The sequence below is a fragment of the Balaenoptera ricei genome, chromosome 13, assembly GCF_028023285.1.
Source record: "Balaenoptera ricei isolate mBalRic1 chromosome 13, mBalRic1.hap2, whole genome shotgun sequence".
NCBI lineage: Eukaryota > Metazoa > Chordata > Mammalia > Artiodactyla > Balaenopteridae > Balaenoptera > Balaenoptera ricei.
The window spans coordinates 76,981,265-77,007,477 of NC_082651.1; the positions used below are offsets into that span (position 1 = coordinate 76,981,265).

Sequence of the window (26,213 nt, forward strand, 5' to 3'; positions counted from 1 at the left end):
AAATTATATGTCTGAATATTTTTCATAACTTATCAGAAACATGGAAAGCATATCAATTCATTTTCTTGAAGTTCTTTACCTTCATGAATCTACACACTGGAGGTGGTATCAAATCATGAAGAATTAGTGAATGGGTGCTTATATCTGTTGCCACTACCAATCGCCTCCCATCAACCTCTTCTCCTAATGTCCAAATGTCAATTGACAAGGAGGCCAAGTCTCCACAAGTGGGAATCAATACGTCTGTCAACAGTATTGGTCTACCAAAATCCAAGGTCACAAATCTCCTTGCTCCTATGAGAGATAGAGAGCAACAGCTGACACAAAATACCATGTATCAATTAACCAAAAGACACACTCTGAAACAATCTGGAACATTCATCTTAAAATATGAAATCAACTTACTAAACTACAAACAAGTAAGAAGAAACGTTAATAATTCTCATTCAAAAACTGTCTAAAACCTCAATTTATATTAGTTTGAACCCCAAGATTTAAGTAAAAAATATACAAGAATAAGTTTGTTACTATGAAGGCAATCAACTGTACATATAAGCTTATTTTAAAACTTTAGAACAAAAAAAGGTAAATCAGCAAAAATACAGATTAATTCAATGAAGTACCTATCGGTTCTTCTTTCAGTCATTTGGTCTTGTTTTCTTTTAATTTTACAACTAAATGTATTTATTACTGATACCAAATTTTATTATTTGATTTTGGTTTTCTTAAGTTTTATTTAACATCTTTTGGAGTTGCATCTTACATTGGGGTTACGATGTAAAGGACAAGCGTAAGGCTGAAATCACATGCAGTCATTATTACCACACTAAAAAATCTCTGAGGAAGGTCCTCCAATGGAGACAGATAAAACTTATCTCAAACAATGCTTCCCTCCCATATTGACACATCACTGTCTCCTCAGCTAGTACCAAATGAAGTAGAAGGCTTACTCTTAATTAAGGGCCACACTAAAGAGACAGTATGTATTTTATGTGTAAGCTCATATATTAACAAAAGAATGATCTGAGAGAAACAGAGGAGCAGATTTGCACCTCTCAACTCACACACATTCCAGGAATAAGCTCAATTAGTGAAACAGTAGGCATGAATAAAATCCTAATTTCTTCTTTATTGCATTAGGGGCAGATAGTAACCCTACCAGTTACATTTTACAGTGAAGGAACCCAACTAAATTTAACTTGTAGGACTAGAGCCATCTCCATAGAGCCATTTTAAGGAAAACAAGGCAGTTACCAGTATTTTCCTAAACAGAAAGACTACTGAACAAAAAAACATAATTCTCCCCTTTAGGGGGCTTACGTGCCACAGTCGAGTCCACAGATAGAAAACCAAATCATAGTGTAAACAATTGCTCACATTTCATAAAGACTGGACAACAACGAATTTCACTCTATATGCCATGAACACTAATTATTGTTACCAATGAATGATTAGTTGGGCAGAAAACAGCATGTAACACTTTATTTTTTTAAAACTCTCTCTTCCAAAGAGGAAACAACCCACTGCAATAAAGCAAATACGGTTCAACTCTTCATATGATGAAAAGTGATACAGTATGCACTATATTCATGTTAATTCCTCCTATAAAACACACCTAAGGACTGTTAAATTCTGCTGCTGCTCAAGCCCAGAAATAACATTTGGTAGGATAATAAGGCAAATATTGCCTACAGTGTATTAGTAAACATGCTCTAATTAAAAGCACCTATCCTGATCATAGGTCTCTAGCATATAAGCATGGTACAAGCCTAAGTAAAATTTGAACTATCCAGAGACCATGAAATGCTAGTAATCCTACTCAGTTATTTTAATTAGCAGTAATTCTGTCAGCTATTCTCAAAAAATGGTTCCAACATTAGAATGCTAGTCTTAATACTTCTTTAAGCATAATTTTTAGTGTAATGGTAATTGAGCAGCTACAATAAAGACAGATATTTATGCCAACCACAGCTCAACAGATGAGTTTTTTTTTTAAATTAATTAATTTATTTTTGACTGCGTTAGGTCTTCGTTGCTGCGTGTGGGCTTTTCTCTAGCTGCGGTGAGTGGGGGCTACTCTTCGTTGCAGTGCGCGGGCTTCTCATTGCAGTGGCTTCTCTTGTTGCGGAGCACGGGCTCTAGGCACGCGGGCTTCAACAGTTGTGGCTCGCGGGCTCTAGAGCGCAGGCTCAGTAGTTGTGGTGCACGGGCTTAGCTGCTCCACAGCATGTGGGATCTTCCCAGACCAGGGCTTGAACCTGTGTCCCCTGCATTGGCAGGCGGATTCTCAACCACTGCACCAGCAGGGAAGTCCCAGGTGAGATTCTTATACAGATGAAATCCACTGTTTGGACAGATTTAATGAAACCACTCAGCAGCACTCTTCCATTCAACTTGGTAAGCACACAGCTTGAGCCTTATGTAATGCTTATTCTTGGTAAAAAGCACTTTCCCAAGAGCAGATATGATTTATTCGCACAGGAAAATCAAACTACAAAATATTAAGTCTTCAAAGGGCCAGCAGACAAGGCAAAAAAAATATTTTAAGAAAATCAAAGATTACCTGAATGCATTCGTTCTATAATAATGGACTGGTGAGGTGGAGGCTGAAGAAAATGTGAAGCATGAGAAATTGCAAGGGCTAGACCAGAGCCAAGTGGATTCTAGAAAAGAAAAAAGTATAACTCTATATTAATATCACTCTTGCTCTATAAAAACTAATAACCATAATATAAAGTTAACAAGTCCCATTTCCTGACATATATTCTGTAACATTAAATAAAATAATCTAATTTGATATAACAAGTTAACATAATAAAACTTTGCTTTCTAAAGTTAGCGTATACATCAAAATATTTTTAAATGTCTAAGCGAACACCTGTTTAAAATATAGTAATTTACCATTCTGGACTTGTTGGAATTTTTGTTATGTGCAGCAAGATTGACTGTTGGGGGATCAATAACTGAGCCTGGGAAAAGCTGTGCAAGTTCGGCATTAATCACAACGGAAACTGCTTCATTGGGTGGGGTGAGTGGTGGAGTCATAAAAAGTGGTGTTGTTTTTGGAGTGGGTGGAATAACATCAGATGGATGAATGAAGAATCCAGGGGCTGCCACTGGGTTGGAAGGCACAGAGTTGTGAACAGGACCTACTGCTGATGCTGCTGATGCTGCTGCAGCTGCTGCAGCTGTTGTCTGATGTAACTTGGCTTCCAGCTTTGCTTTCTGTAAAAGAAGTAAAAGCAACAAATATAGACTAATCCTGCCTACCTAAATTGTGGGGAATACTACGTGGGTATATATTGTGAAAATACACATGATTAACTGGATCCTAGTTCAATAAAAATGAAATTAAGTAAAAAATGGACTCAACATGAATGGAGTACTTCTATGTTATATATATGTGTGTGTGTATGTGTGTGTGTATAATATACACACACACATACACACACACTTCCTTAAATATCTGATATAAACTTTCCTGAGTATTTGGGAAATAGGAATTTGTCAAAGCAAAGGCGGAAAGGAACCAGAACAATTAAATGTAAATAAGGAAACAAAGTTCTCCTCAAAACAAAATATTAACAGGAAATGGATTCTCATGTTGCCTAACCTGATACAATTTGTCACCTGGAATTGTATAGGTTGCATTTAGACCACAATGAAGTTTCCAAAACGTCTGCTATTATTACTAAATTTTATTTCACATTAATTTAATTGGTCTTGAAAATGTTGTTTTAGGTTTTTCAATCCATTAAAATAGTAACTTTTTAACTCTTACGTTTGACCAAGAATGTTTATAAACAGAGTAAAGAATGGAATTTACTTAAAGACTGCAAAGAAAATATCAATTATATTCCCCCAGATATGTATCAAAGAAAATGAATTTATATAAGTTTTAAAAATTTAAGTATATCACAAAGATGTTACCTCAATTTTTGTAGAAAACGATTAGCTCAGATTGGTCAACCTAATTTCCTTTACAAAAATAATGGTCATTTTTACAGTATTTTTTCAGCTTTTGAAGTTTAGAGACAGCATGAACAAAGAGCCAAATAGTCTCCAACCTGTTGCTGAAGCTTCAAAAGCTGCTGCTGTTTCTCTTGCAGCACCTGTAGCTGTTGCTCGGCTGAAGCCATTGCATGAGAGAGAGACTGCAAAGCTACCTGGGCTGCTGAACTCAGGGCTGTCGAAGCTTCCCCAACTGTCCCAGATGATAGTCCACCTACTGCAGGAGTAACCCCGAAGGAACTCACTGGCATAAGACAAGGGGGGGAAAAAAACAGGATGAAGAAAAGGTTCACAGAGAAACATATACAAAGTATATACTACTTTCACACTAAAACTACAGTTAATTTTCCTTTAAAAAATAAGACTCTTTAGGGCTTCCCTGGTGGCGCAGTGGTTGAGAATCTGCCTGCCAATGCAGGGGACACGGGTTCGAGCCCTGGTCTGGGAAGATCCCACATGCCGCGGAGCAACTGGGCCCGTGAGCCACAACTGCTGAGCCTGCGCGTCTGGAGCCTGTGCTCCGCAACAAGAGAGGCCGCGATAGTGAGAGGCCCGCGCACCGCGATGAAGAGTGGCCCCCGCTTGCCACAACTAGAGAAAGCCCTCGCACAGAAACGAAGACCGAACACAGCCATAAATAAATAAATAAATAAAAATTAAAAAAAAAAATAAAAAAAAAAGCGTCTTGCCTCAGTAATGGGGTGAATTAACCCTAAAAAATAAGACTCTTTAGAGGAAATCTTAATGGTAAAAGTATATCGATAATAATAGTATTCAAGTATAAGGGATCCAGGAATGACTTTTGATCAAAGAAAAATTAGTATGCTTTTCAGTTTAAAAATACTGTCAGCATGGAAGAAATTTCATTTAATATGGCTAAACTCTTACACAATTTGAGCGTAAGAAATAGGCTGAGTTTCCTTTACTAAGTTTCTTACAGCAACACCACCTTCTTCTCCCTCCCATAAAAAGCTCAAACAACTTTCAACTACAAGAACATCATTTAACAAGACTGACGACACCTATTTCCTCATTTAAACCATAGCCTGGAAAGAGAATCTTGCCCACAAAGAACATGCAAAGCAATGTTTCCTACCATATGCTCCTCAGAACACTAAGAAGAAGAGAAGCATGTCAGATGCACAGTCAAATAAGTCTGGCACATACTGCTTACCCATGAACATTACCATCATTACAGGACTATGAAATAGCACGAAGTTAAAATTTTTTTACTCCCCTTTCCAATGTTATTCAAATATACAGTATAAAAGAACTTTTTTCCCATTATATATTTACCAGTATCTGTGTAAAACATTTTGGAAAAAGCTGAAATAAAAACTTAATTTCATAAACTAACATGATTAATCTTTGACAAAGGAGGCAAGAACATACAATGGAGAAAAGACAGTCTCTTCAGCAAGTGGTGTTGGGAAAGCTGGACAGCCCCATGTAAATCAATGAAGTTAGAACACACCCTCACACCATACACAAAAATAAACTCAAAATGGCTGAAAGACTTAAATGTAAGACATGACACCATAAAACTCCCAGAAGAGATCACAGGCAAAACATTCTCTGACATAAATCGTACCAATGTCTCCCATGGCAATAGAAATAAAAGCAAAAATAAACAAATGGGACCTAAACAAACTTATAGGCTTTTGCACAGCAAAGGAAACCATACACAAAACAAAAAGACAACCTATGAGAAAATATTTGCAAACGATGTGATAAACAAGGGCTTAATTTCCAAAATATACAAACAGCTCATACAATTCAATAACAAAAAAACAAACAACCCAATCAAAAAATGGGCAGAAGACCTAAATAGACATTTCTCCAAAGAAGACATACAGATGGCCAATAGGCACAAGAAAAGATGTTCAACATCACTAATAATTAGAGAAATGCAAAACAAAACTACAATGAGGTACCACCTCACACTGGTCAGAATGGCCATCATTAAAAAGTCTACAAATAACAAATGCTGGAGAGGGTGTGGAGAAAAGGGAACCCTCCTACTCCTACACTGTTGGTGGGAATATAAATTGGTGCAGCCACTATGGAAAACAGTATGTAGATTCCTTAAAAAACTAAAAATAGAATTGCCATATGATTCAGCAATCCCACCCCTGGACATATACCCAGAGAAAACTCTAATTTGAAAACATACGTGCACCCCAATGTTCATGGCTGCGCTATTTACAATAGCCAAGACATGGAAGCAAACTAAATGTCCATCAACAGATGAATGGATAAAGAAGATGTGGTACATATATACAATGGAATACTACTCATCCATGAAAAAGAATGAAATAATGCCATTTGCAGCAACATGAATGGACCTGGAGATTATTATACTAAGTGAAGTAAGAGAAAGACTTACTTATATTAAGGAAAGATAACTGCTACAATAATAACAAATGTTTAGTGTGTATTACCTACTACCTTACACTGTTTTAGTTAATTACTTCATTCAACAAATGAACCCTGAAGGGCAGGTACTATGATTCTGGTCTTTAGTTGATTAAGTAAAGAATGGCTCAGAGAAGTTACCCTGTAGAGCTACCTAATGGTAGAACTAGGGTTAGAACCAAGGGCTGTGTGAAATCAAACCTAACGTGAGGCATAGTGCTAAGCATGGAACTTACATCAACTCACTTAAACTTTGCAATGGCACATGAGTAAGTAATATGTTACCCCATTTTACAGATAATGTATCTAAAATTGAGGGAAGGGCTTCCCTGGTGGCGCAGTGGTTGAGAATCTGCCTGCCAATGCAGGGGACACAGGTTCGAGCCCTGGTCTGGGAGGATCCCACATGCCGCGGAGCAACTAGGCCCGTGAGCCACAACTACTGAGCCTGCATGACTGGAGCCTGTGCTCTGCAACAAGAGAGGCCGCGATAGTGAGAGGCCCACGCACTGCGATGAAGAGTGGCCCCCGCTTGCCACAACTAGAGATAGCCCTCGCACAGAAACGAAGACCCAACACAGCCAAAAATAAATAAATAAATAAATAAATAAATTTAAAATTGGGGGAAGTATATGGCAGAAACTAACACAACATTTTAAATCAACTATACTCCAATAAAAATAAAAATAAATAAAATAAAATTGAGGGAAGTAATTTGCTCATAAATACCTGAAAAGGGGAGAAAAAAGGTAATCTGACAGCCTATCTTAACATCTAACAATGACTGTATTATGCCAGAATTCAAATAAACTATTTTTAAAAACTAAGCTATAATCACAAGATTGAAATAACAACAAAACTGTGCACAGCCTCTTACAATTAAAAATTTCCTCAACTTAAAAAAAAACCTTGATCATTACAGTGTAGCCATCATACATCTCATTTAACCTGCACAAATTCAACTATATAAGCTTGGTCAAAGAAAGAGCAATCATAACTCATATAAGTTGTGTGCTGCAAAATGAAATCCATTTGCTCCATCAAGTGGTCCACCAAAGCAACAGCAGTTCATTCCAACTCTAGAGGGTAAATTATTAGACTTACTAAGGCATTTATGTTGTACTTGTACTTTGGGGTAATTTAAGTGATTTTTCAATATTAACCATGTGTATTTTAAAAATCTAATGCCCAAATAATATTTAAAGGAAAATGAGCTAAGTCACAAGAAACACATAAGAGACATAAACAACCCAAGAAAAATAAGTCATCCTGCTACTACAAAACTAATTTTTAAATCTTTTGCAGAGTCTGAGTTTTCAATATCATTTTCTGTTTTTATACTAAGAGCCTTAAAACTAAATATATAAAAAAAAGAGGTGAGAACAAGACAAAGATGACTACTATCACCATTTCTATTCAGTATAAATGCAGGTAGTCCTAGGAAGCATGATAGAGCAAGAAAAAGAAATAAAAGATATAACAACTAGAAAAACAACAAAGTAAAAATCTCTTTATTAACAGATGATGTAATTGTGTATATTTAAAATCCCTAAGAATGTACAATCTACAAGAATTAATAAGTTAATATAGCAGTGTCACCAGGTATGAGATTAATATACACAGATCAATTATACTTCTATAGACCAGCAAGAAAAACCTGGAAATAAAATTAAGAAGAATAGCACTTATAACAGCATAAAAAATCAAACAGCTAGGTACAAATCTAAAAAGGATGTGCAAAACTTCTAGTGCACCAAGAACTATAAGACATCACCAAGATAAATGGAATACCTAACTTAGCATAAATATATACTAAAGAACATTACCATGTTAATGGACTGAAAGTCTTAATGTTAAGATGTCAATCCTCCCAAACTGACTTATATTCAAACCTCATATTAAAATACAATAAGTTTTTTGAGTATAAATTATCAATCCAATTCTAAAATTTAAATGGAATTACTGAGATCTAATGTACAGCACATTGATTATAGATCATAATACTGCATTATATACTTGAAAGTTACAAAGAGAGTAAATCTTAAATGTTCTCACCACAAAAAAGAAATAGTAATTCTGTGACGTGATGAAGGTATTAGCTAATGCTATGGAGGTAATCATTTTACAATATATAAATTTTTCAAAACAACACACTGTACACATTAAACTTGCTCATTGTTATATGTCATTTATATTTCAATAAAGCTGGAAAAAATGGAAATACAAAAGACCCAGAATCTTTATGAAAGAGCATCTTTAAGAAAAAGAATGTTGGTGGATTACACTCCTAGGTATACACTCAAGAAAAGTGAAAATATACATCACAATGAACACTTAACACAAAAATGTTCACAGCAGTATTTTTCTTAATAGCCAAAAAGAGGAAACAACCCAAATGTCCATTAACTGCTGAGCAGATAAACGAAATGTGGTATATCCAAAAAAATTTTTAAGTGGTAAATCATAAAATGGAATATTATTCAGCTACAAAAATGATGTACTTAGACATGCTAAATGGACAAACCTTGAAAATATTAAACCAAGTGAAAGAACCCAGACAAAAAGGTCATATACTATATGATTCCACATTTATGTGAAATGTCCAGGGTAGGCAAATCCATAGAGACTCAAAACAGATTAGTGATTGCTAGGAGACGGGGGAGAGGGGAATTGGGAGTGACTGTTAATGGCTACAGGGTTTCTTTCTGGAGTGATTAAAACACTCTGGAATTAGTGGTAATGACTGCACAACACTGTGAAAACTTCATATATAAATTTTCTAAATCTACCAAAAAAAGAAAAAAAGTTGGTAGATTTGTACTAGCAGATTTTAAGACTTAACATAAAGTTACAGTAATTAAGACAATGAGGTATTGGCATAAGGCTAGATAAACTGACCAAAGGAACAGAAATGACCCACACAGATAGCAAATACATAATTCTGAAGAGAGGTGACACTGCAGTAGAGTGAAGGAAAGATAGCTTCTCCCCCACAAATGATTACACATCAGAAGAGAGAAACAGTAAACGTAAGATGAATTAGAAGAAAATACCCATAGTAAAAGAAGAGATTTAAAAGTTGAAATTATGTCAGTTATAGTGATGAAGTGTAACATACATGAAATTGGAGACACAAAAAGAGAGAAGATAAAAAACAGGGCAGAAGCAGCGTTTCAACAGTTAATGGCTGAGATCTTTCTAAAGCTGATGGAAGATACGAAGTAAGCATTCAAGAAGCCCTGTGAATCCCAACCAGGATAAATACAACTGAAACCACATGTAGGAAATCATAGAAAAATGCTGAAAACAGAGAGAAAGGGGGTGAAGGGGAGAAATGAAGGAGGGAGGGGGGAAGGGAGAGAGTATGAATCTCAAAAACACCTTGAAAACTGACAATGACATTAAAAAAGGAATAATAAGATTGACAAGTGATGTCTAACAAAAACAGAGTAAAGTAAAATGAAAGATTACCTTTAAATAACTAGAAGAAATAATAGCTGGCTTACAATTCTATAACATGTGAAATACTCTTCAAGAATGAAGATGGGGGCTTCCCTGGTGGCGCAGTGGTTAAGAATCCACCTGCCAATGCAGGGGACATGGGTTCAAGCCCTGATCCAGAAAGATCCCACATGCCGCGGAGCAACTAAGCCCATGCACCCCAACTACTGAGCCTGTGCTCTAAAGCCCACGAGCCACAACTACTGAGCCCGCGTGCCACAACTACTGAAGCCCACGTGCCTAGAGCCCATGCTCCGCAACAAGAGAAGCCACTGCAATAAGAAACCCGCACACCACAACAAAGAGTAGCCCCCACTCGCCACAACTAGAGAAGGCCCGCGCACAGCAATGAAGACCCAACACAGCCAAAAATAAAATAAATAAAATAAATAAATTTATATTAAAAAAAAGAATGAAGATGACATATCTTGATCCAAACAAGCCAAATGTAGAAAGTTATTATTATGATATTCAGAAAAATTTAATTAAGTATTGAAAATTAGATGATACTATGAAATTGATTATGCTAATTTATTAGATTATGATAAAGTGCATCATAATAAACCATAGTTAATTTAGATAATTATAATAAAAATGGAATCAGTTATTAAAGAGGACATCTACATTGTTTAAGATACTATGTATGGATAATGACTGTGGTTTATCTAATTTTTCAAAAAATATTTGAAATTTTCCCACAAAAAACTAAGTTAATTCATCATCAGTAGACAAGAACAGAAAAAGTGATCTTACAGAGTTTTCAGACATAAAGAAAAATCAAACCACAGAAAAGCTCAAAAGCAAAGAAAGAAATAGAGAAATGAAAATGGAATTATGAAATAAATCCAAATGAATACTGAAAAACTAATAATAACCATGGAATTAAAATACATATAAAATTAAGGTATAAAGCCACATTGCCATATAAATTAGAAAGGTGATAAATAATGTTCAATATATTTGCACTGTATGGTAAAAAAAAAAAAGCAACTGGATTTCTGGATGTCAAGGATATGTATATATTATGCTCTCTGGGATAATTGCTAAAAATATTACAATAAAAAGTAGAAAAATAGCTCAATAAAAATACAATCACCGGGCTTCCCTGGTGGCGCAGTGGTTGAGAGTCTGCCTGCCAATGCAGGGGACACGGGTTCGATCCTTGGTCTGGGAGGATCCCACATGCCGCGGAGCAGCCGGGCCCGTGAGCCACAACTACTGAGCCTGCGCGTCTGGAGCCTGTGCTCCGCAACAAGAGAGGCCGCGATAGTGAGAGGCCCGCGCAACGCGATGAAGAGTGGCCCCCACTCACCGCAACTAGAGAAAGCCCTCACACAGAAACGAAGACCCAACACAGCCATAAATAAATAAATAAATAAATAAATTAAAAAATATATATATACAATCACCAATAAAATGGAAACAAAGGAGAAAAAGAAACATCTAACAGGCAAGATGAGAAATCTAATAGAATATATGAAAAACATGGTAGATTTGAATCCAAATATATTACTAAGTACATTAAATGTAAATAAACTAAATACTCCAATTGAAAGAAAGGAGGGAAAAAAGCAACTACATTCTGCTTACAAAAGTCATGACTAAAATAAAAGGAGACACTGAAAAGTTGAAAGTAAAAAGAAGGAAAAATATATACCATACAAATAGTAACCAAAAGAAAGCTGATAACTGGTAGAGAAATATCAAAGTAATTTTAGGAAAATCAATCTTAGAGAGAGAGAGAGAGATAACACCTAACGATAAAAGATTCAACTCACAAGAAAGATACAACCATTCTAAATTTATATGGTAGCTTCAGAATGTATAAAATAAAAATTGTTGAAACTAAAATAGACAAATCCACAGGTATAATGACAAGAATTTAACATGCTGATCTTATTAACTAAAAACAAAAACAAACAAGAAAAACAGATAAAACAATCAAAGGCAGAGAATTTGAAGACCACAATTAGCAAACTGTATATCCAAGTGGATATACAGAGCACACTTCACCAAGTGCAGAGTAAACATTATTGTCAAGCATTATTGCTGATCCTCTGCAATTCCCAATAAATTTTGCAAACTGACAATCAAAGTATTTCTTTTGACCCCACAGCATTTTAAATAGAAATGAGTAATAAGATGATAACTAGAAAATCTTAATATACTTGTAAATCAAGGAGTGCATTTCTTTAACGTTACTAACTAAAGTTGAATATATGAAAACCCTATAAAGCAGCAAATCAACTTCTACATTCATACCTAAGAGAATAGTGTATCCACTAGTACTAATAGCACTACAATATAACAACCCAAATGTCGCTCAATAGTGCACAAATCAATAGTGGGTACATAAACTTTGTTTTATTCAGAGAGTAGAATCTTAAACAGCAATGAAAATGAACCAACTATCTATATATGCAATGATATAGGTGAATTTAACAACCATAACATGGAACAGAAGGCTGACCAAAAAATACAGAAATGCAATTCTATAATATACAGACCCTACTCAATCAGTGTTTAGGAACATGTAGCTAAGAGGTTATACAAAGAAACAAATAAAAACCAAGAAATGATTACTCTAAAAGTTAGGACAATGTTTACCTTTTGGAGAGAGTGAGGGAAAAATAAATGGAAGGGGAGCATGAAGAAATCTTTTTTTTAGAGTACTGGAAATGTTATTTCTTGACTTGGTGGTCACATGGGCAGTTTGTGTTGTGATAAACTGCTTCACTATACAATTGTTTTCTGCACCTCTCTGTATGCACATTATATTTCACAATTAACATGTTTCAAAAGAAAAGGGGACAGGAAGCTGAGAAACTACAGTCATCTTCTAGCACCTTATGATCACTAGTCAGGACTTTGCCCTACCATTTAATAAGTATCTCTCTGCTGGTGGTGGTTTCAATCTGGGTGGAATACAGAGGTGAATGCTTATAAAAGCATAGACTACCTTTGGAAAGACAAGAAACTAGTCCTATTGTATGTTTTACAGGAGTAGAAATGGGTAGGGAATGTGAGGGAATACTTTTCTTTTTCAAACCAGATCTTTTATGTTTTAAATTTTATAACTTCTGAATGTATTACTTATTCAAACACATTAATTTTCTTAAAATAAAAAATTAATTTCATGACAGTTCCAAAAAAAAAGTCTGATTTAAAACCAAAGAGTTTTCTGGAAGTTTAATTTCTTGTTATCGCATGTTTCCATACCACTGTAAATATATGTTTCTACAAAATGACTGCAATAGTCCAAGAAAACAAACACAAATGAATTTTGACCCTTTTGGCATCTCCATATGAAAGAAATATAAATTTTTATTTTTAAATTAAAACTCTCAGCTACATAAGCCATGAATTTCATTTAGTGGTTACTTCTACAATTGGAAGATATAAGATGATTCTGAATAAAAAGGCACTCAAAGGACTGTTAAGTTCCCTTTAAAACACTTGGCCATTCTGGACCCAAGTGTAAGATTAAATTTTTCATGACTTCTCAAGCAAACTATTTCTACTTTCTGTTAAACAGTTGAAGAAACACAAAGACACCTACTTACAAAAAACCATCAACAGCAGAATTCATTCAAGACAATATTCAAAAACACTTCTGGGACTGTAATATAAATGTAAAACCATATACCAATATTTTTAATTATAAAAACTTCAATTATTTGTGCCCAGATAGAACTAACTGTAAATAAACACTGATCCTACAATGTGAAGAAAAAACACAGAAAGTAAGATATACAAAATAAACACAAGTTCTCACTGATCATTCATTTAAAACATCAACAACACCATATATTCAACACACACAAATACTGGTTCATATATCCAAAGTTGTTTTAAACTAGCTGAAAAAACAGTATTCCCTCTTCACTCATCTCAACCTTCACAAAGACATTACCAAATATACCTTTAACTTTAAATGCAAGAAATAACATCATGATGCCAAATTGACCATCAAGACTGATTGCTGAAGGTGGATAATGAAAGTATAGTCTATTGTACTCGTCCCTCTACTTTCGTTATGTTTGATATTTTCCAAATTAAAATGTTTCTAAAAATGCACATACATAAAACAAAAAGATTTAACATAGGGTTCTAGAGGGTAGGAAAAAACCCATGAATAGACTTAGAAAAGAATATGAAACCACTTATGATTTCTCCCCAAAATGTGCCTCCTATCAATAAGTTTCTACTAAACATAACAGCAAAGGAATTTACATATACTATAAACTGATATGTAAATACTGATATATCATTTTATTACAACATAAAATATGTAATAAAAGAATGTATATAATAAGAGAAGGTATATACCAGTAAACGTACTTGCATCATCCCTTTCTATTCTGGTTCCATCACTAGTTGACACACAAGTAAAGTGCAGAGGTTCAACTTCTAGAAGTCCAGTGAGAGATGTGAAACTACCTTCAGCAGCTGTGCAACTACTGACCTTTCCATTTCCTAATACAAAAAAGAGACAAGTTTTATAAAACGTGAATTAATCTTAAAAAGGCAATAGTCATATTGAGAATTATAGCTACTACTTCGATTTTAATTAGAAAGATGTATAAATGCATAAACACAGGGTTTTACACAGGGCTTCAACAATGGACACGGTATTAAGAAAACTCACAAATAGATACTAGTCTCCTTGCTACAAAAGCAGAGTTGCAGAGAAGCAACTTAGTGGCCATTCACATTAACAAGAAACTATAACAAGTGATTTAGATTTTAAATGAGGAATAGAAGACAAAAGAAAAACAATAAATAAATAAATAAAAAAAATAGATTTTAAATGAGGGGAAAAAATAACCAGCTACTTAGATTGGCTATTACTCAATCTGTTTAAGTAGGCAAAATATCAGAATATATTCTATGATGTCAACGGTACAAATGACACTTATTAAAAACTAAAGAAATATTCTAAAATATTAGCAAGGTTTATCTATAAATTTTATATTTTGAATATAATATCAATATTCTAGAATGAGATATGCTACCTTATAATCATAACAAGTTTAAGTTAGCACATGTAGTAGTAAGAAAGAAAAATCAAATGGTCACAACTATGCAAATCATAAAACCACAGTAAGAAGACTGGACAGAAGAACACAAAAGAATTAAGAGTGTATATCGTACGAGGGGAGGAAGAGGGAAGGGTTATTTTCAGTACTTTTCAAATGTTCTAATCAGAGCACTACTTTTAAACAGAATTCTTTAACAGACAAAGTAAACCAGAAAGAGAAGATGGAAAGAATGGAGAGATATAAAAAAAAGTCATCAAACATCTGAAGGAATAAATTAAACACAAGACTAAACCGTCAAAACCTTGTTCTCCAATGTCCCATTGGCACCCAGCATAGGACCTGATAAGTGTGTTAAAAAAATATTTATTGAGCACTTATTTAATAGAAGACGTGGGAGATACAAGAATAAAAGGACAGGCCCTAGTTGTCATGAAACTCATATTCTGTTCAAGGTTACCAGGTATTAAACAAATAATTATACAACTGAACCTAAAAAAAAGTGCTATGCTTTACTTAAGAGAAGTTCAAAGGATAAATAAGTCAAGGGGAAATCAGTCTACGCCAAGGGTAATAAAATACTTCCATGATGAGGTGATGAGATATATGGGAAGAATAAAAGATTTTAATGTATTTATTCCACTGGGACGGGAATCCAGGCAGAAGAAATGACATGAGTGAAATCCCTTCAGTAGGAAGGAACATGACACATTAGATAAACTGAAAGAAAAATGTGCCTAGAGGAACATTTCTCAACCTAAAACCCCTCTACACATCTTTAAAATAATTAAAAGAACTCGAAAATTGAGCTTTCATTTATGTTGGCTCTGTGTGTGTGTGTGTGTGTGTGTGTCTATACAGAAATATTTATCAAGGTAGAAATTTTAAGATGAGAATATTTTAAACATTAATTCATATAACAGTAATAAACTCATTAGGTATAAAAATAAATAGCATATTTTGGTGAAAAATGACTGTTATGACCAAGAAAACAAGGAATAATGGTCGTGCCAAGAAGGGCCGCAGCCACATGCAGCCTATCCGCTGCACCAACTGTGCCCGACGCGTGCCCGAGGATAAGGCCATTAAGAAGCTCGTCATTCGGAACATCGTAGAGGCCGCAGCCATCCGGGACATTTCCAAAGCGAGTGTTTTCGGTGCCTATGTGCTTCCCAAGCTGTATGTGAAACTGCATTACTGCGTGAGTTGTGCCATTCACAGCAAGGCAGTCAGGAATCGTTCTCGGGAAGCCGGGAAGGACCGAACACCTCCACCCAGATTTAGACCTGCTGGTGCTGCCCCAGGACCTCCACCAAAGCCCATGTAAGAAGTTAAGTCCTTAAAGACTAAAGAAATACTATCCCCTGGAAAGACAATAAAATGGAAATTATACTTTAAAAAAAAAAACCAAAAATAACTTAATGAGAAGAGTGGTGATGTTTTACATTCTTGCAAATCTCTTTAAAATCTGGCTTATCAGAAGGTAGCTGGATTTGCCTATCTGCCTTCGCATTCAATGTATTACAATAGGATGCTCTGGCAGAAATACATGAAAAAACGCCGACCCAATACAAATATGTGATTGGAAAAGAACGGAATATTTTAATAAAGTATTAAATATTCAAAAACTTGAAAAGTGGTAGTTTAGGATTAGTTGCAATATGGTATCTGAAATCTTAAAAAAAGAATTTCTCAAACTCTATTACATTAAGATTAATTGGCCTATCTTATGCTTTTAGGGAATCTTCTGCCCATGCTTGATGCTGAATCACCATGCATCAATCATCGGGAAAATACTGGTCCACTGCTATATACAGATCTTCCAAATGTTAACACATTTCATCATATAATATCAGAAAATGACACTCACTAATATCATCGCAGTCGATCAGAAAAGTCATTATTTATTGAGAAGCTGTCAAAGCTCACTTCGGAGGAAACAAGTTTTCCAAAATTCTAATTTCTGCTTAAAAGTTTACTTCTAAAATTGGCAACAAATACTATCAATTGGATGGATACTGACAGGCATTTTTTATTCATTTTTGAGAAAATACCTGCCAAATAATCAAATCTGAATAAACATATTTTATCAGTCATTCTTGCAAATAAAAATGGTATACCATGAAATAAGCAACTAGTTCAGCTTATAAATCTAACAACTACACAAGTGCACTTCCTTGAAACAACCATGCTTCTTAAGCATGCAGCAGAAGTGTTTCACGCACACTTCCCATTTCATCACAGGATAGTTAAAAGATGCATACTCGTGGGTTCAAAATTTAATAAAATTAACAATTTTTACTGTTTCATCAAAGGTATTTCTAAGTGAAACTGCCATGCTTTTTACTCTAAGTGCATGGGGCAGAACATCATGCTTTTGCACAATCAGTACGAATGTCAATGCAATGAAAAAAGGCAAGTAACATTGTTTTATCATGAAAACATTTAACCTGCGGACTCCCTGAAAGGATCTCAGGAACCCTGAGGGGACCTGTGGACCACACTTTTGAGAATTACTGGGCCACAGAAAGAAAACTAACAGGGCAGATCACACAAGATGTTCTATGCTACATTAGAGACTCTGGACTGCACAATTATGGAACGACATGAAAAGTATTTTAAGAAGAGAGATAGAATGATCAGATCAGGTTTGCATTCAAAAATGATTGCATTCATTGCACTGTGGAGAATGTACAGAAGTGAGCCAAGAACAGATGCAGAATGACCAGTTAGAAAGCTATTACTGCAGCCCAGGTTCAAAACGACTGTGGCTTAGACCGTAATCTTGTGATCGTGGGAAGTAAGAGAATGGGCAGATTTGAAATATATGTTGGTGGAAAAATAGACAGAATCTGATGACAGCCTCATTGTGGAGGATGAGAAAGAGAGGATAACATTCAGATTTCTGTTGTGTGCCATGGATGCCATTAACTGAAAAAAGGAATGCTGGATGGTGAGAAATAAAATGAAGAGACGTTCATATGGAGACGTACATCACGACTTCTAAGTCCCTTCTTCTGGGACGATAATACTCTATAATGAGTATGGCTGCTCTTGCATATTTAACCCCCAGGCTTGGCCTGAGCTTTATGGTCCTCTCCTTACATTCTCTCTATAAGGAATTTCATTCTATCCTAAGGAGTTCAGAAGGCATCTATAGGTCTAGTTCTAACCCCTCCCCTGAGTTCTACTCATAATTTGACAAGTCACTTAGATAGAGACACACTGGCAATAAGGTAGTCAGGAGCCTAAGTCATCAAACAGAGGAGATAACACCAATACCTAAGGCAGAATAAATCATTAAAAAGCAAGTAACAGACCAGAAGTATAGTATGACCTCTTTCATTAAAAATGCTCATAAACACGTGTAGCAAATAAGTCTAAATAGCTAAGCATCCTGTTAACAATGGTAATCTAAAAGGATGAAGAGGTTAGAGTTGAGACATTTTATATTTTATTTATATTTCTATATATGATTTTTCTCTTTTGCTTTTTTCACAACTCATAATTTACAAACCTGAGACTAACTCCCAAAATTTACTTATAATTAATGTGGTAATTATCATAATGTTTATAAATAAATTTTTTAACATTTTGGTTTACTAGCAACACTTGCAGTAAGTTCGGTAAGATGGAAGAAAACAAAAAATAAAGCGGTCATTGCTCTATCTGACAAAACTAGAAAAACGCCAAATTCTAGCACCTGAAAAGATTATACAAATAGCGTTACACATTCAATCCTAAAAACATATTCTTTAGAAATGCATACAAGAATACATGTAACACGGTATACCAAGTTCACCTCAGGAGAGTGTGATAGAAGATGCAGAAAATAATTTTTTCTTTCTGCATCTTTGCTTATTAAAATAAGTATAAATTAATTTTATTTTCATATTTTGTAATATGAAATAACATGTTCTTTGATTTTATGAACAACAAAGACACACCACATAAAACTGAAAGGACTACAACAAATAACCAAATTTTAATCTCTTAATAGCATTAAAGTCATACTGACATGCAATGAAACACATACACACACAAAAAAACAAATTTGCAACCCTTTCAAAAATAACTTCAATATTTTTGAGGGGGGAGTTAAGAAACAAAGGCAAATAGTTTAATGACTCACAGATACTAAAATTAAGTTCTAAAAACCTTTAGTTCTCAAAGATAGAATGTAGTAACTACAATCTATTAAAAAATCAACGGTAACTTAAACCCAAGATATAAAATTCAGAAATTCCTTTAATAAAAGACTTTACTACCTGAAAGGACATCTGATAAATCAATTTCATCTGACTGGACACCAATGCTGCTGTTGTATACATTTTTACAAGAAGAGCCACTCATCTCCAAATCAAAGAGGACTGGATCGAATGGTGAACTATATAATCCATATCTGAAAAATAAAATAATGTCCTAACAATTTTCCTGTCAGCCATCTAATTAACAAATTATCTATTTACTTAGTTTTCAAAGCAGTTTTTACACAGGGCAGAAGGAGACACTATTAACTCCTTAAATTCACTGAATCTCAACTGTGTTCCCTGCAAACCTATACTCCAAAAGATATAGTCCAGAGACTCAATAAATGTGATTTCAATTAAGCTGATAACTAATGAACCAAGACAACCTTCATCTGCAGTCTGAATCAAGAAAGAGCTATCAAGCACCCCTCCCTTGCCTCAATCATTACGTTGACTCAGCAGAAGGTACAAAGGCTTTGAGTAACATCTCATCGAAATCAAGATTTCTAATCTATAAAGATTACAAAAATGCTTGCTTTAAATAAAATATTTCAAATAATGAAGATTGGGCAAGAACTCAAATCTAACCTTTAGCTATTTCTTATTTCATTATGTTTAAGTTTTAGAAAATCAAACAGCAGATAAAGAATACTAGTTAAGGGCAATAAGTGATGTACATAATTTTGCTTACAAAGTTTTAACAACAAAGAAACAAATTACTTTAAGTGCTTCTACCATTAGCAAGATACACCACTTTTAAGTATTTTAATATAATTAGCCCTCTGAATAACCATCTCCAGGACTTCCAAAGTTGTTAAAGGGAATTATTTTCAGAGAAAATAAAGGGAAGAAAAACTTAAGCAAACATATATAATAACAGTTATGTGCAAAGGTGGTATCATATCCAGAAAGGCCCGTGATTAGTCATTTCATAGATTAAAATACCTTGTCTGAAGCAAAGCCTCCATTGGTGTGAGCCTGTCCTGTAACTGTCTGGACACAGCAGTAAGCAGAGATGCACACGCGGTACTGCACCCAGCCAAATCTTCATCTTTAACATAATTCAGTAAGACAAAATACCAGTAGACAGAACCTGAAAACAACAACAACAAATCAGCTGTTTAAATCACTGTTTCTTTTCCTCATTTCTTCTCTAACAAAGAGAACTTCAGATTTCATATTTATCATATTCTTTTCCTAGAAGGATTTTCTGGAAATAAAATCTGTAAGGGCAAATTACAAAGAAGGACTAACTCCTTGGAGGACTCTAAGAGGACACTGACAAAGAATTGCAATCATATTTTTGAGAAGTGTACAGGATCAACCTAGTCATTTAGGTTTTCAGTAACGTGAGATGACTCTGAGGGACATTTTATAATAGCTAGAAAAGCGGAGATGTCAGGTCCTTCAAGCCATCTTTCCTAAAATACTATTTCTCTGTACTAAAAATTTCAAAACCAATTGATGGCAGTGAGCTACAAATAATATACTTTAGCAAGTGAATGAAGTATAGTTATTCCATACTGCCAGTTAGATACAGACCAAAGGTGATATTAAAAGGTGACCACGATGATGTATTTTAAGACTCTAACTTGAGATATCTAACTAAATACACCCCATAATTTAAGCACCCTACCTCTAACACTATCCTCAAGAAACTGTTTTAAACACCAGAGACTATTAAAGTGAGCAACCAAGTCCAAAACATTCTACTCTATATAACAAACAGTTCACAGTTTTAGTCAATATATGTTCAAGGTAAATATAAACAGACTCTTTGTCTAAATTAAGGTATTGATAAAATAACCATTTATCAACTAACTTTGAGCAAGCTTTTTTTCTGGTATACCACCAAGATCAAATCCTTGTGGAATATGTTTATCTCACTGAGATAACTTGTTGAATGGTTATTTATAAAATAAAAGACTGTGAGAAATGTCTACAAAAAACTAACACTAGGTAAAGGACAAATCAGTAGCCCTTCATAGTAAATTCCTACCTGATAACTACATTCATTCTTGAATGGCATTTCCACAGTCTTTAGGTGCTGTAAAAAAAAACACAACCCACTGGCTCCTTTTAGGGAATCAGAGTTTGCCACAGACCCTACCATTCTCACACAATATGTGTATGAACCATTCTTCTTATTTATGTCATCTCTCTGGCACTTACTGACATTTTAGTTTGTGAACAACCAAGCAACTCAATTATTTTAATGAAGTACAGAAAATGTATGAATTGAGATGACCTGGTTATTTACTTAAATCTCCCATTAACTTTTTCCTAAAAATATTATCGAACAGAGAGTATCTGCCTACCCAATCACAATTTAAAACCCCTTAAAAAACAGATAAGCTACAGAAAAAAAGAAAACTAATTGAGAAGAAAAAGAAAGTTACTACACAACCCCAAGCGTACTGTGAGATATTTCCTAAGGCTACAGCTATTGGTGATTGAACTAATTTCACATACCACCAGTTGCTGCTGCGGGTAAGACCGACATATTATCAAGTAAGGCCTTCAACAGAACAGATCCAAATCCTGGTTGACACGGGTCACATTTGCCATTACTGAAAAAAATTTTAAAAGAAAAAATTTAAATACATTACTCAAGGTCTAAATCCAACTCTAAACATGGTGTAGTACTTTTAAAATCTTTAAAATGTGTTCATACATATTGAAAGAAAATCTGCCTTAAAGCCCTATAGACATGCAGAAAGATAGTAGGGATTGATTATACTAAGGGTCTTTGTAACTGTTTTCTTACGCATTAAACCACTCTTTTTTTTTTTTTACCAAAAAGGGCTAACAAGCAGGTATAGTCAATATAGACTATTAGCTTTTAAACACTTCCTAGATAGTTTCAGGGTTTAGAGAAAATGATCCGCATAACACTACAAATAAGTCTGGTAAAATTATTATATAACTGGGAACAAGGCCTCAGATGAACAAGCCAAAGACAATCAGGGACAGCAGGAGTGAAAGTGCGGGAACAGATCCCCTTACCAAACTCCCCAAAGTCTTCCTAATAGGCAGAGAAGCCTAGTAGAATTCTTTTATTACTAGATTTATTTAACATGACATTTTGCCCAAAAAACCCCAAATTTTTTCTTAGAATCTCAATAATCCTCATCAACTTTTGAAAATCCTCTTAAGTTATACATATATTCAACAGGGACCAAATAACACTATAGACAAGGTATCACCTGCCAAACTGCAGGTGCACCTACAAAGTATATTTTCAACTTAAAAAAAGACCAACCTGATACACAAGGCTAGAAATCGTGCACACTTATGGGCTATGCTGCGTCCTGCCTCAAAGAAGCAAACACGTACAATGTCTAAAAGACATTTTCGTGTTTTTGAAAGCAGGCTCTCATTTCCTTCCTTTGAGCTGCAAAACAATAGCAGATGTTCAGGCTCATCTTGAACTTCCAATCATAACATCCAAAGGGCAATCTGTGGTAAATAAAATCTTACTAACCTTCCAGGTCCATTTGAATGTACTCCAGCTAACCAACAAAGAATATCTAACACAAGGCTCTGGGCATGTTCTGTGATTTGGCCATCATCTGCTTTTCTACACAAAGTGTTAAGAAGTTTCTCATGAAATTCTGAAAACTGTAACATGGCACATCGTTGCACTCTACAAAAAAGAAAATATAAACACATTAACAACCAAAATAGAAAAGTTAAAACTAAAGCTATTTCAAACTGGTTGGACATATAATGTTTCATTTGAAATCATTACTATCACAATTTAAAAAAAGAACTTTTGAAAATTCCCAAGCACTATAAGGACACCAGGGATGAACCAGTGAAGTGGAAAGACAGTATATACCATCACTGAGATAAGTCCTTAAGAGAAATGAAAAGCAAATAAAAATTTTCAAGTAAAAGTTAGGATTTAAAACTTTTCTGTATTTTCGTATATTTATTGGAATTCTTCCTTTGTACTCCTATTTCTTTAAGAACAGTAGAAGAAAATGAGATTACCTTTCCTTAGAAATTGAAGTTTTCTTAAATCTTCGGATGGTGACTGAGACTTCTTGAAGTAAGTCACAGCCCCGGAGGTTTTCGGATTTACGGGTGCCACTTGCATTTTCATTCTTAACATTAGAGGATTTTTCCTAAACATACAAAAATAAGTAACTGCATGAACAAACAAATGAAACAAAAAAATTATTTACTATTAAAGTCTGTAAATAAAAGAATATAACTGAATTATGGCTATCAAAACAAAAATCTCAAATTAAAATGACAGCTTTCACCCTCATATTCAGTAAATGACTAATTTAGCCCAGAATTATAATAGGGAAAGAAAGAAAGACATAGTCACTGTTTAAAGGTAATAACCCAATGAGTTAAGATTATAAAGCCAAAGTCTTGAGTCTAAGTCCCAGCTATAGCTCTACAAGATATGCCAGCTCCCCAATCTCTAAGGTTCACTCACTTTCAACATGAAAAAATGGAGGTAATAACACCTGCTCTGCCTATCTCAGAGTTATTTTGAAGATTAAATCAGATAAAGTACACAGAAGTCCTTGAAAAACTGGAAGACCTATACAAATATAAGATGATTGGTGTTACTGATACTGCTATTGTTGCTTATGAATAATGATGATAGAGAAACAAAATCTCCAGAGTTCAGGAAAGTCCAAGATCAAACAAGTATGAAGAAACTGCATGATATATAGCTAGTTGTAGAAAATGAACCATGAAAATTAAGATACATCTCTAAAATCACTTCTCAACTTCTGTTCCTGCAGTCTCCCAAATGTTTACAGAAAAAAAAAAAAAAAGTGGTGCATTATCAGTAGAGGGCAGAGAAACAAACTCTCACACCCAAGGCACTAAGAATAATTATAAAGGGAAGTACGTGCTAACAATTATTCCCTACTGAATGTACTTTATATAAGCTAGGTAGTTGGCTTAAAGTTAATTCAAATATTTTCTCCTTGATTATATTTTTTTAATTTGCTGGAGAAAAAATACAAAGTGTCTACTGATAAATCAATTATGGGCCATACTACTTCTAACAGTGTGTCAAATCTCAACCACCATGTTTAAAACAGCACGTTACAGTTCAAAATGATACTGTTTCATACCTTGCCTGCTGCAACTTTTGCCAAGAGTGAAGCAAGTGAATAGCCCTTGTTACTCTGGTGTTTTAGGGATGGAAGTCTTACTACAGGACGTATACCACCATTACAGATCTCATCTGTTCCTCTTTCATTCACTGCCTTGACATGGATTAAAAATGAACGATATTTTCCTCCTGCCATACCTAGAGGAGTGGTACAGAAGGGGATAAATTATTCAATCACCAAAAAATCAAATTGTTTTTTGTCTTCCCAGAGCAAGTTAAATTAACTCCACAGAAAGAAAAATACACTTGGCCAGAATTTTCGAATTACACCGTTTGCATACAATATGGCTAAATAACCTTCGGTAGCAAAAGAACAAAAAGCACAGGAGTTATATGAACAGCGTAAGAAAGTTTTGACACCTGGCATGTTTTATCCCAATCAAAGAAGTTATTCATTTTAATAACAGAAATTTTGTGAACTACAGAAAAACACAAAGAAAAAACTGTCATTAAAGCACCGCCCAAAGATAATGATGTATCATATGGGTATCCATCCAGTCCTTTAACGCACACATGCACACACATACATATGTGAATGCATACATACACATAAGCATTACAGTATTACAGTTGAAAAAGCACAGGCTTTGGAGCCACTACCTGGCTTTGATAATGGTTCTGCCATTTTATTAGGCATGTGACAAATTAACCTCTCCATGGTTCAGTTTCTTCAAAAGTAAATGAGAATAATAATAGTACCTACCTCAAAGGTAACTGAAGCACTTATAACTGCATGGCACAAAGGAAGCACTAGATAAATATTGGTTGTTGTTATCACTAGCTTCAATTTTATATGGTTTTAACTAAGTTGAGATCATACTATACAATCTATATGTAAAATTTATTGCAAAAATACCCTCAAACTAATATACCCATGAGCAAACCATAAGCTGATTGTTGCCTAAGCAGGTATGAAATCTTTCTGTAATTACAAAAGCTACTTTTGTTGTTTTCCACTGATCTGTCTGCCTACTGTGCTAGCGCCACACTGTTACATTCTTCTTACTGCTGCATTATTCTAGGTTCCAGAATCTAATAAGACCCTCCTTCTCAATCTTCTTTTTCTAAATGTCTCTGGCCAATATCATCCTTTTATTCATCCGCAAAAATTTAGCAATCATTTTCTCTAGTTCAAAGTTTTAGGAATTTGATGGGAAGAATAGTCATTTCTACTAAATTCTGGGAAAATTAACACTTTTACATTATTGAGTCTTTTGAAATACATGTTATATAATTTTATCCCCAATTTTGTCAAAGCCAACATTTTAATTTTCATATAAAATTTTCAGTTTCACACTCTCATTCAACAAAATTAACTTATACTCTCAGCAATATGAGAGAAGAGATGTTATTAGTTTTGCTCACCACTGTAACCCAGTATGTGGCCTAACACATCATAGGGTCTCATAAAGTTAATGAATGAATGAATAAGATGTAGTCAAGGGAGTATATTCAAACTTGTGTATATACTATGTCTGCAACTAAAGGTAGGTGTGTGAATGGGGACAAACATTATGAAGGGAATGTACACAAATTAAAATAGTTGTTACTTAGGTGGTCAGATATTTTCTTGGTTTAGGGAAGGATCTCCACACCTTATCCACCTCCAATTTTACTTTAACAATCAAGGTAAGTGTCTCATTTGTTGGCTTTTTTTATTCACCCCTGAGATACAAAGATGAAATAAATGTCCTACTACTGCAATATCTAATATCTTACAGATATAAGATATAAAATATACATTAATTAAAATTTGTGCTTAAGACACTCAGATCATTACATCTGATACTTTCAAAACTCCTCTATAAAAATCCCATAAGAGAAGATATTATAACAATATACAACACT

At 34.5% G+C, this 26,213-nt stretch overlaps 2 protein-coding genes across 4 annotated transcripts in view; one reads left to right on the forward strand and one right to left on the reverse strand.

Moving 5' to 3' along the window:
* Positions 1-26,213, reverse strand: part of BIRC6 (baculoviral IAP repeat containing 6) — a 249,518-nt gene that overhangs the window by 149,576 nt on the left and 73,729 nt on the right. For 2 of the 3 annotated variants that reach the window (XM_059943630.1, XM_059943628.1), the window contains 12 exons: positions 24,325-24,503; positions 23,213-23,346; positions 22,701-22,862; positions 22,479-22,610; positions 21,689-21,786; positions 20,162-20,309; positions 19,235-19,368; positions 14,257-14,403; positions 4,068-4,255; positions 2,902-3,225; positions 2,564-2,663; positions 80-294 (listed from right to left, as the gene is read on the reverse strand). In XM_059943630.1, coding sequence (XP_059799613.1) covers positions 80-294; positions 2,564-2,663; positions 2,902-3,225; positions 4,068-4,255; positions 14,257-14,403; positions 19,235-19,368; positions 20,162-20,309; positions 21,689-21,786; positions 22,479-22,610; positions 22,701-22,862; positions 23,213-23,346; positions 24,325-24,503 — 1,961 coding nt within the window. The remainder of the gene's footprint in view (positions 1-79; positions 295-2,563; positions 2,664-2,901; positions 3,226-4,067; positions 4,256-14,256; positions 14,404-19,234; positions 19,369-20,161; positions 20,310-21,688; positions 21,787-22,478; positions 22,611-22,700; positions 22,863-23,212; positions 23,347-24,324; positions 24,504-26,213) is intronic. The other variant, XM_059943629.1, reaches the window with a different exon arrangement.
* Positions 15,937-16,293, forward strand: LOC132377010 (small ribosomal subunit protein eS26-like). Its single transcript, XM_059942923.1, has one exon. It carries the CDS (start codon positions 15,937-15,939, stop codon positions 16,291-16,293), a length of 357 nt encoding a protein of 118 aa, XP_059798906.1.

Bases quoted from the DNA above. Each gene is read 5' to 3' on its own strand.
- LOC132377010 (XM_059942923.1), top strand. From the start codon at position 15,937: ATGACTGTTATGACCAAGAAAACAAGGAATAATGGTCGTGCCAAGAAG.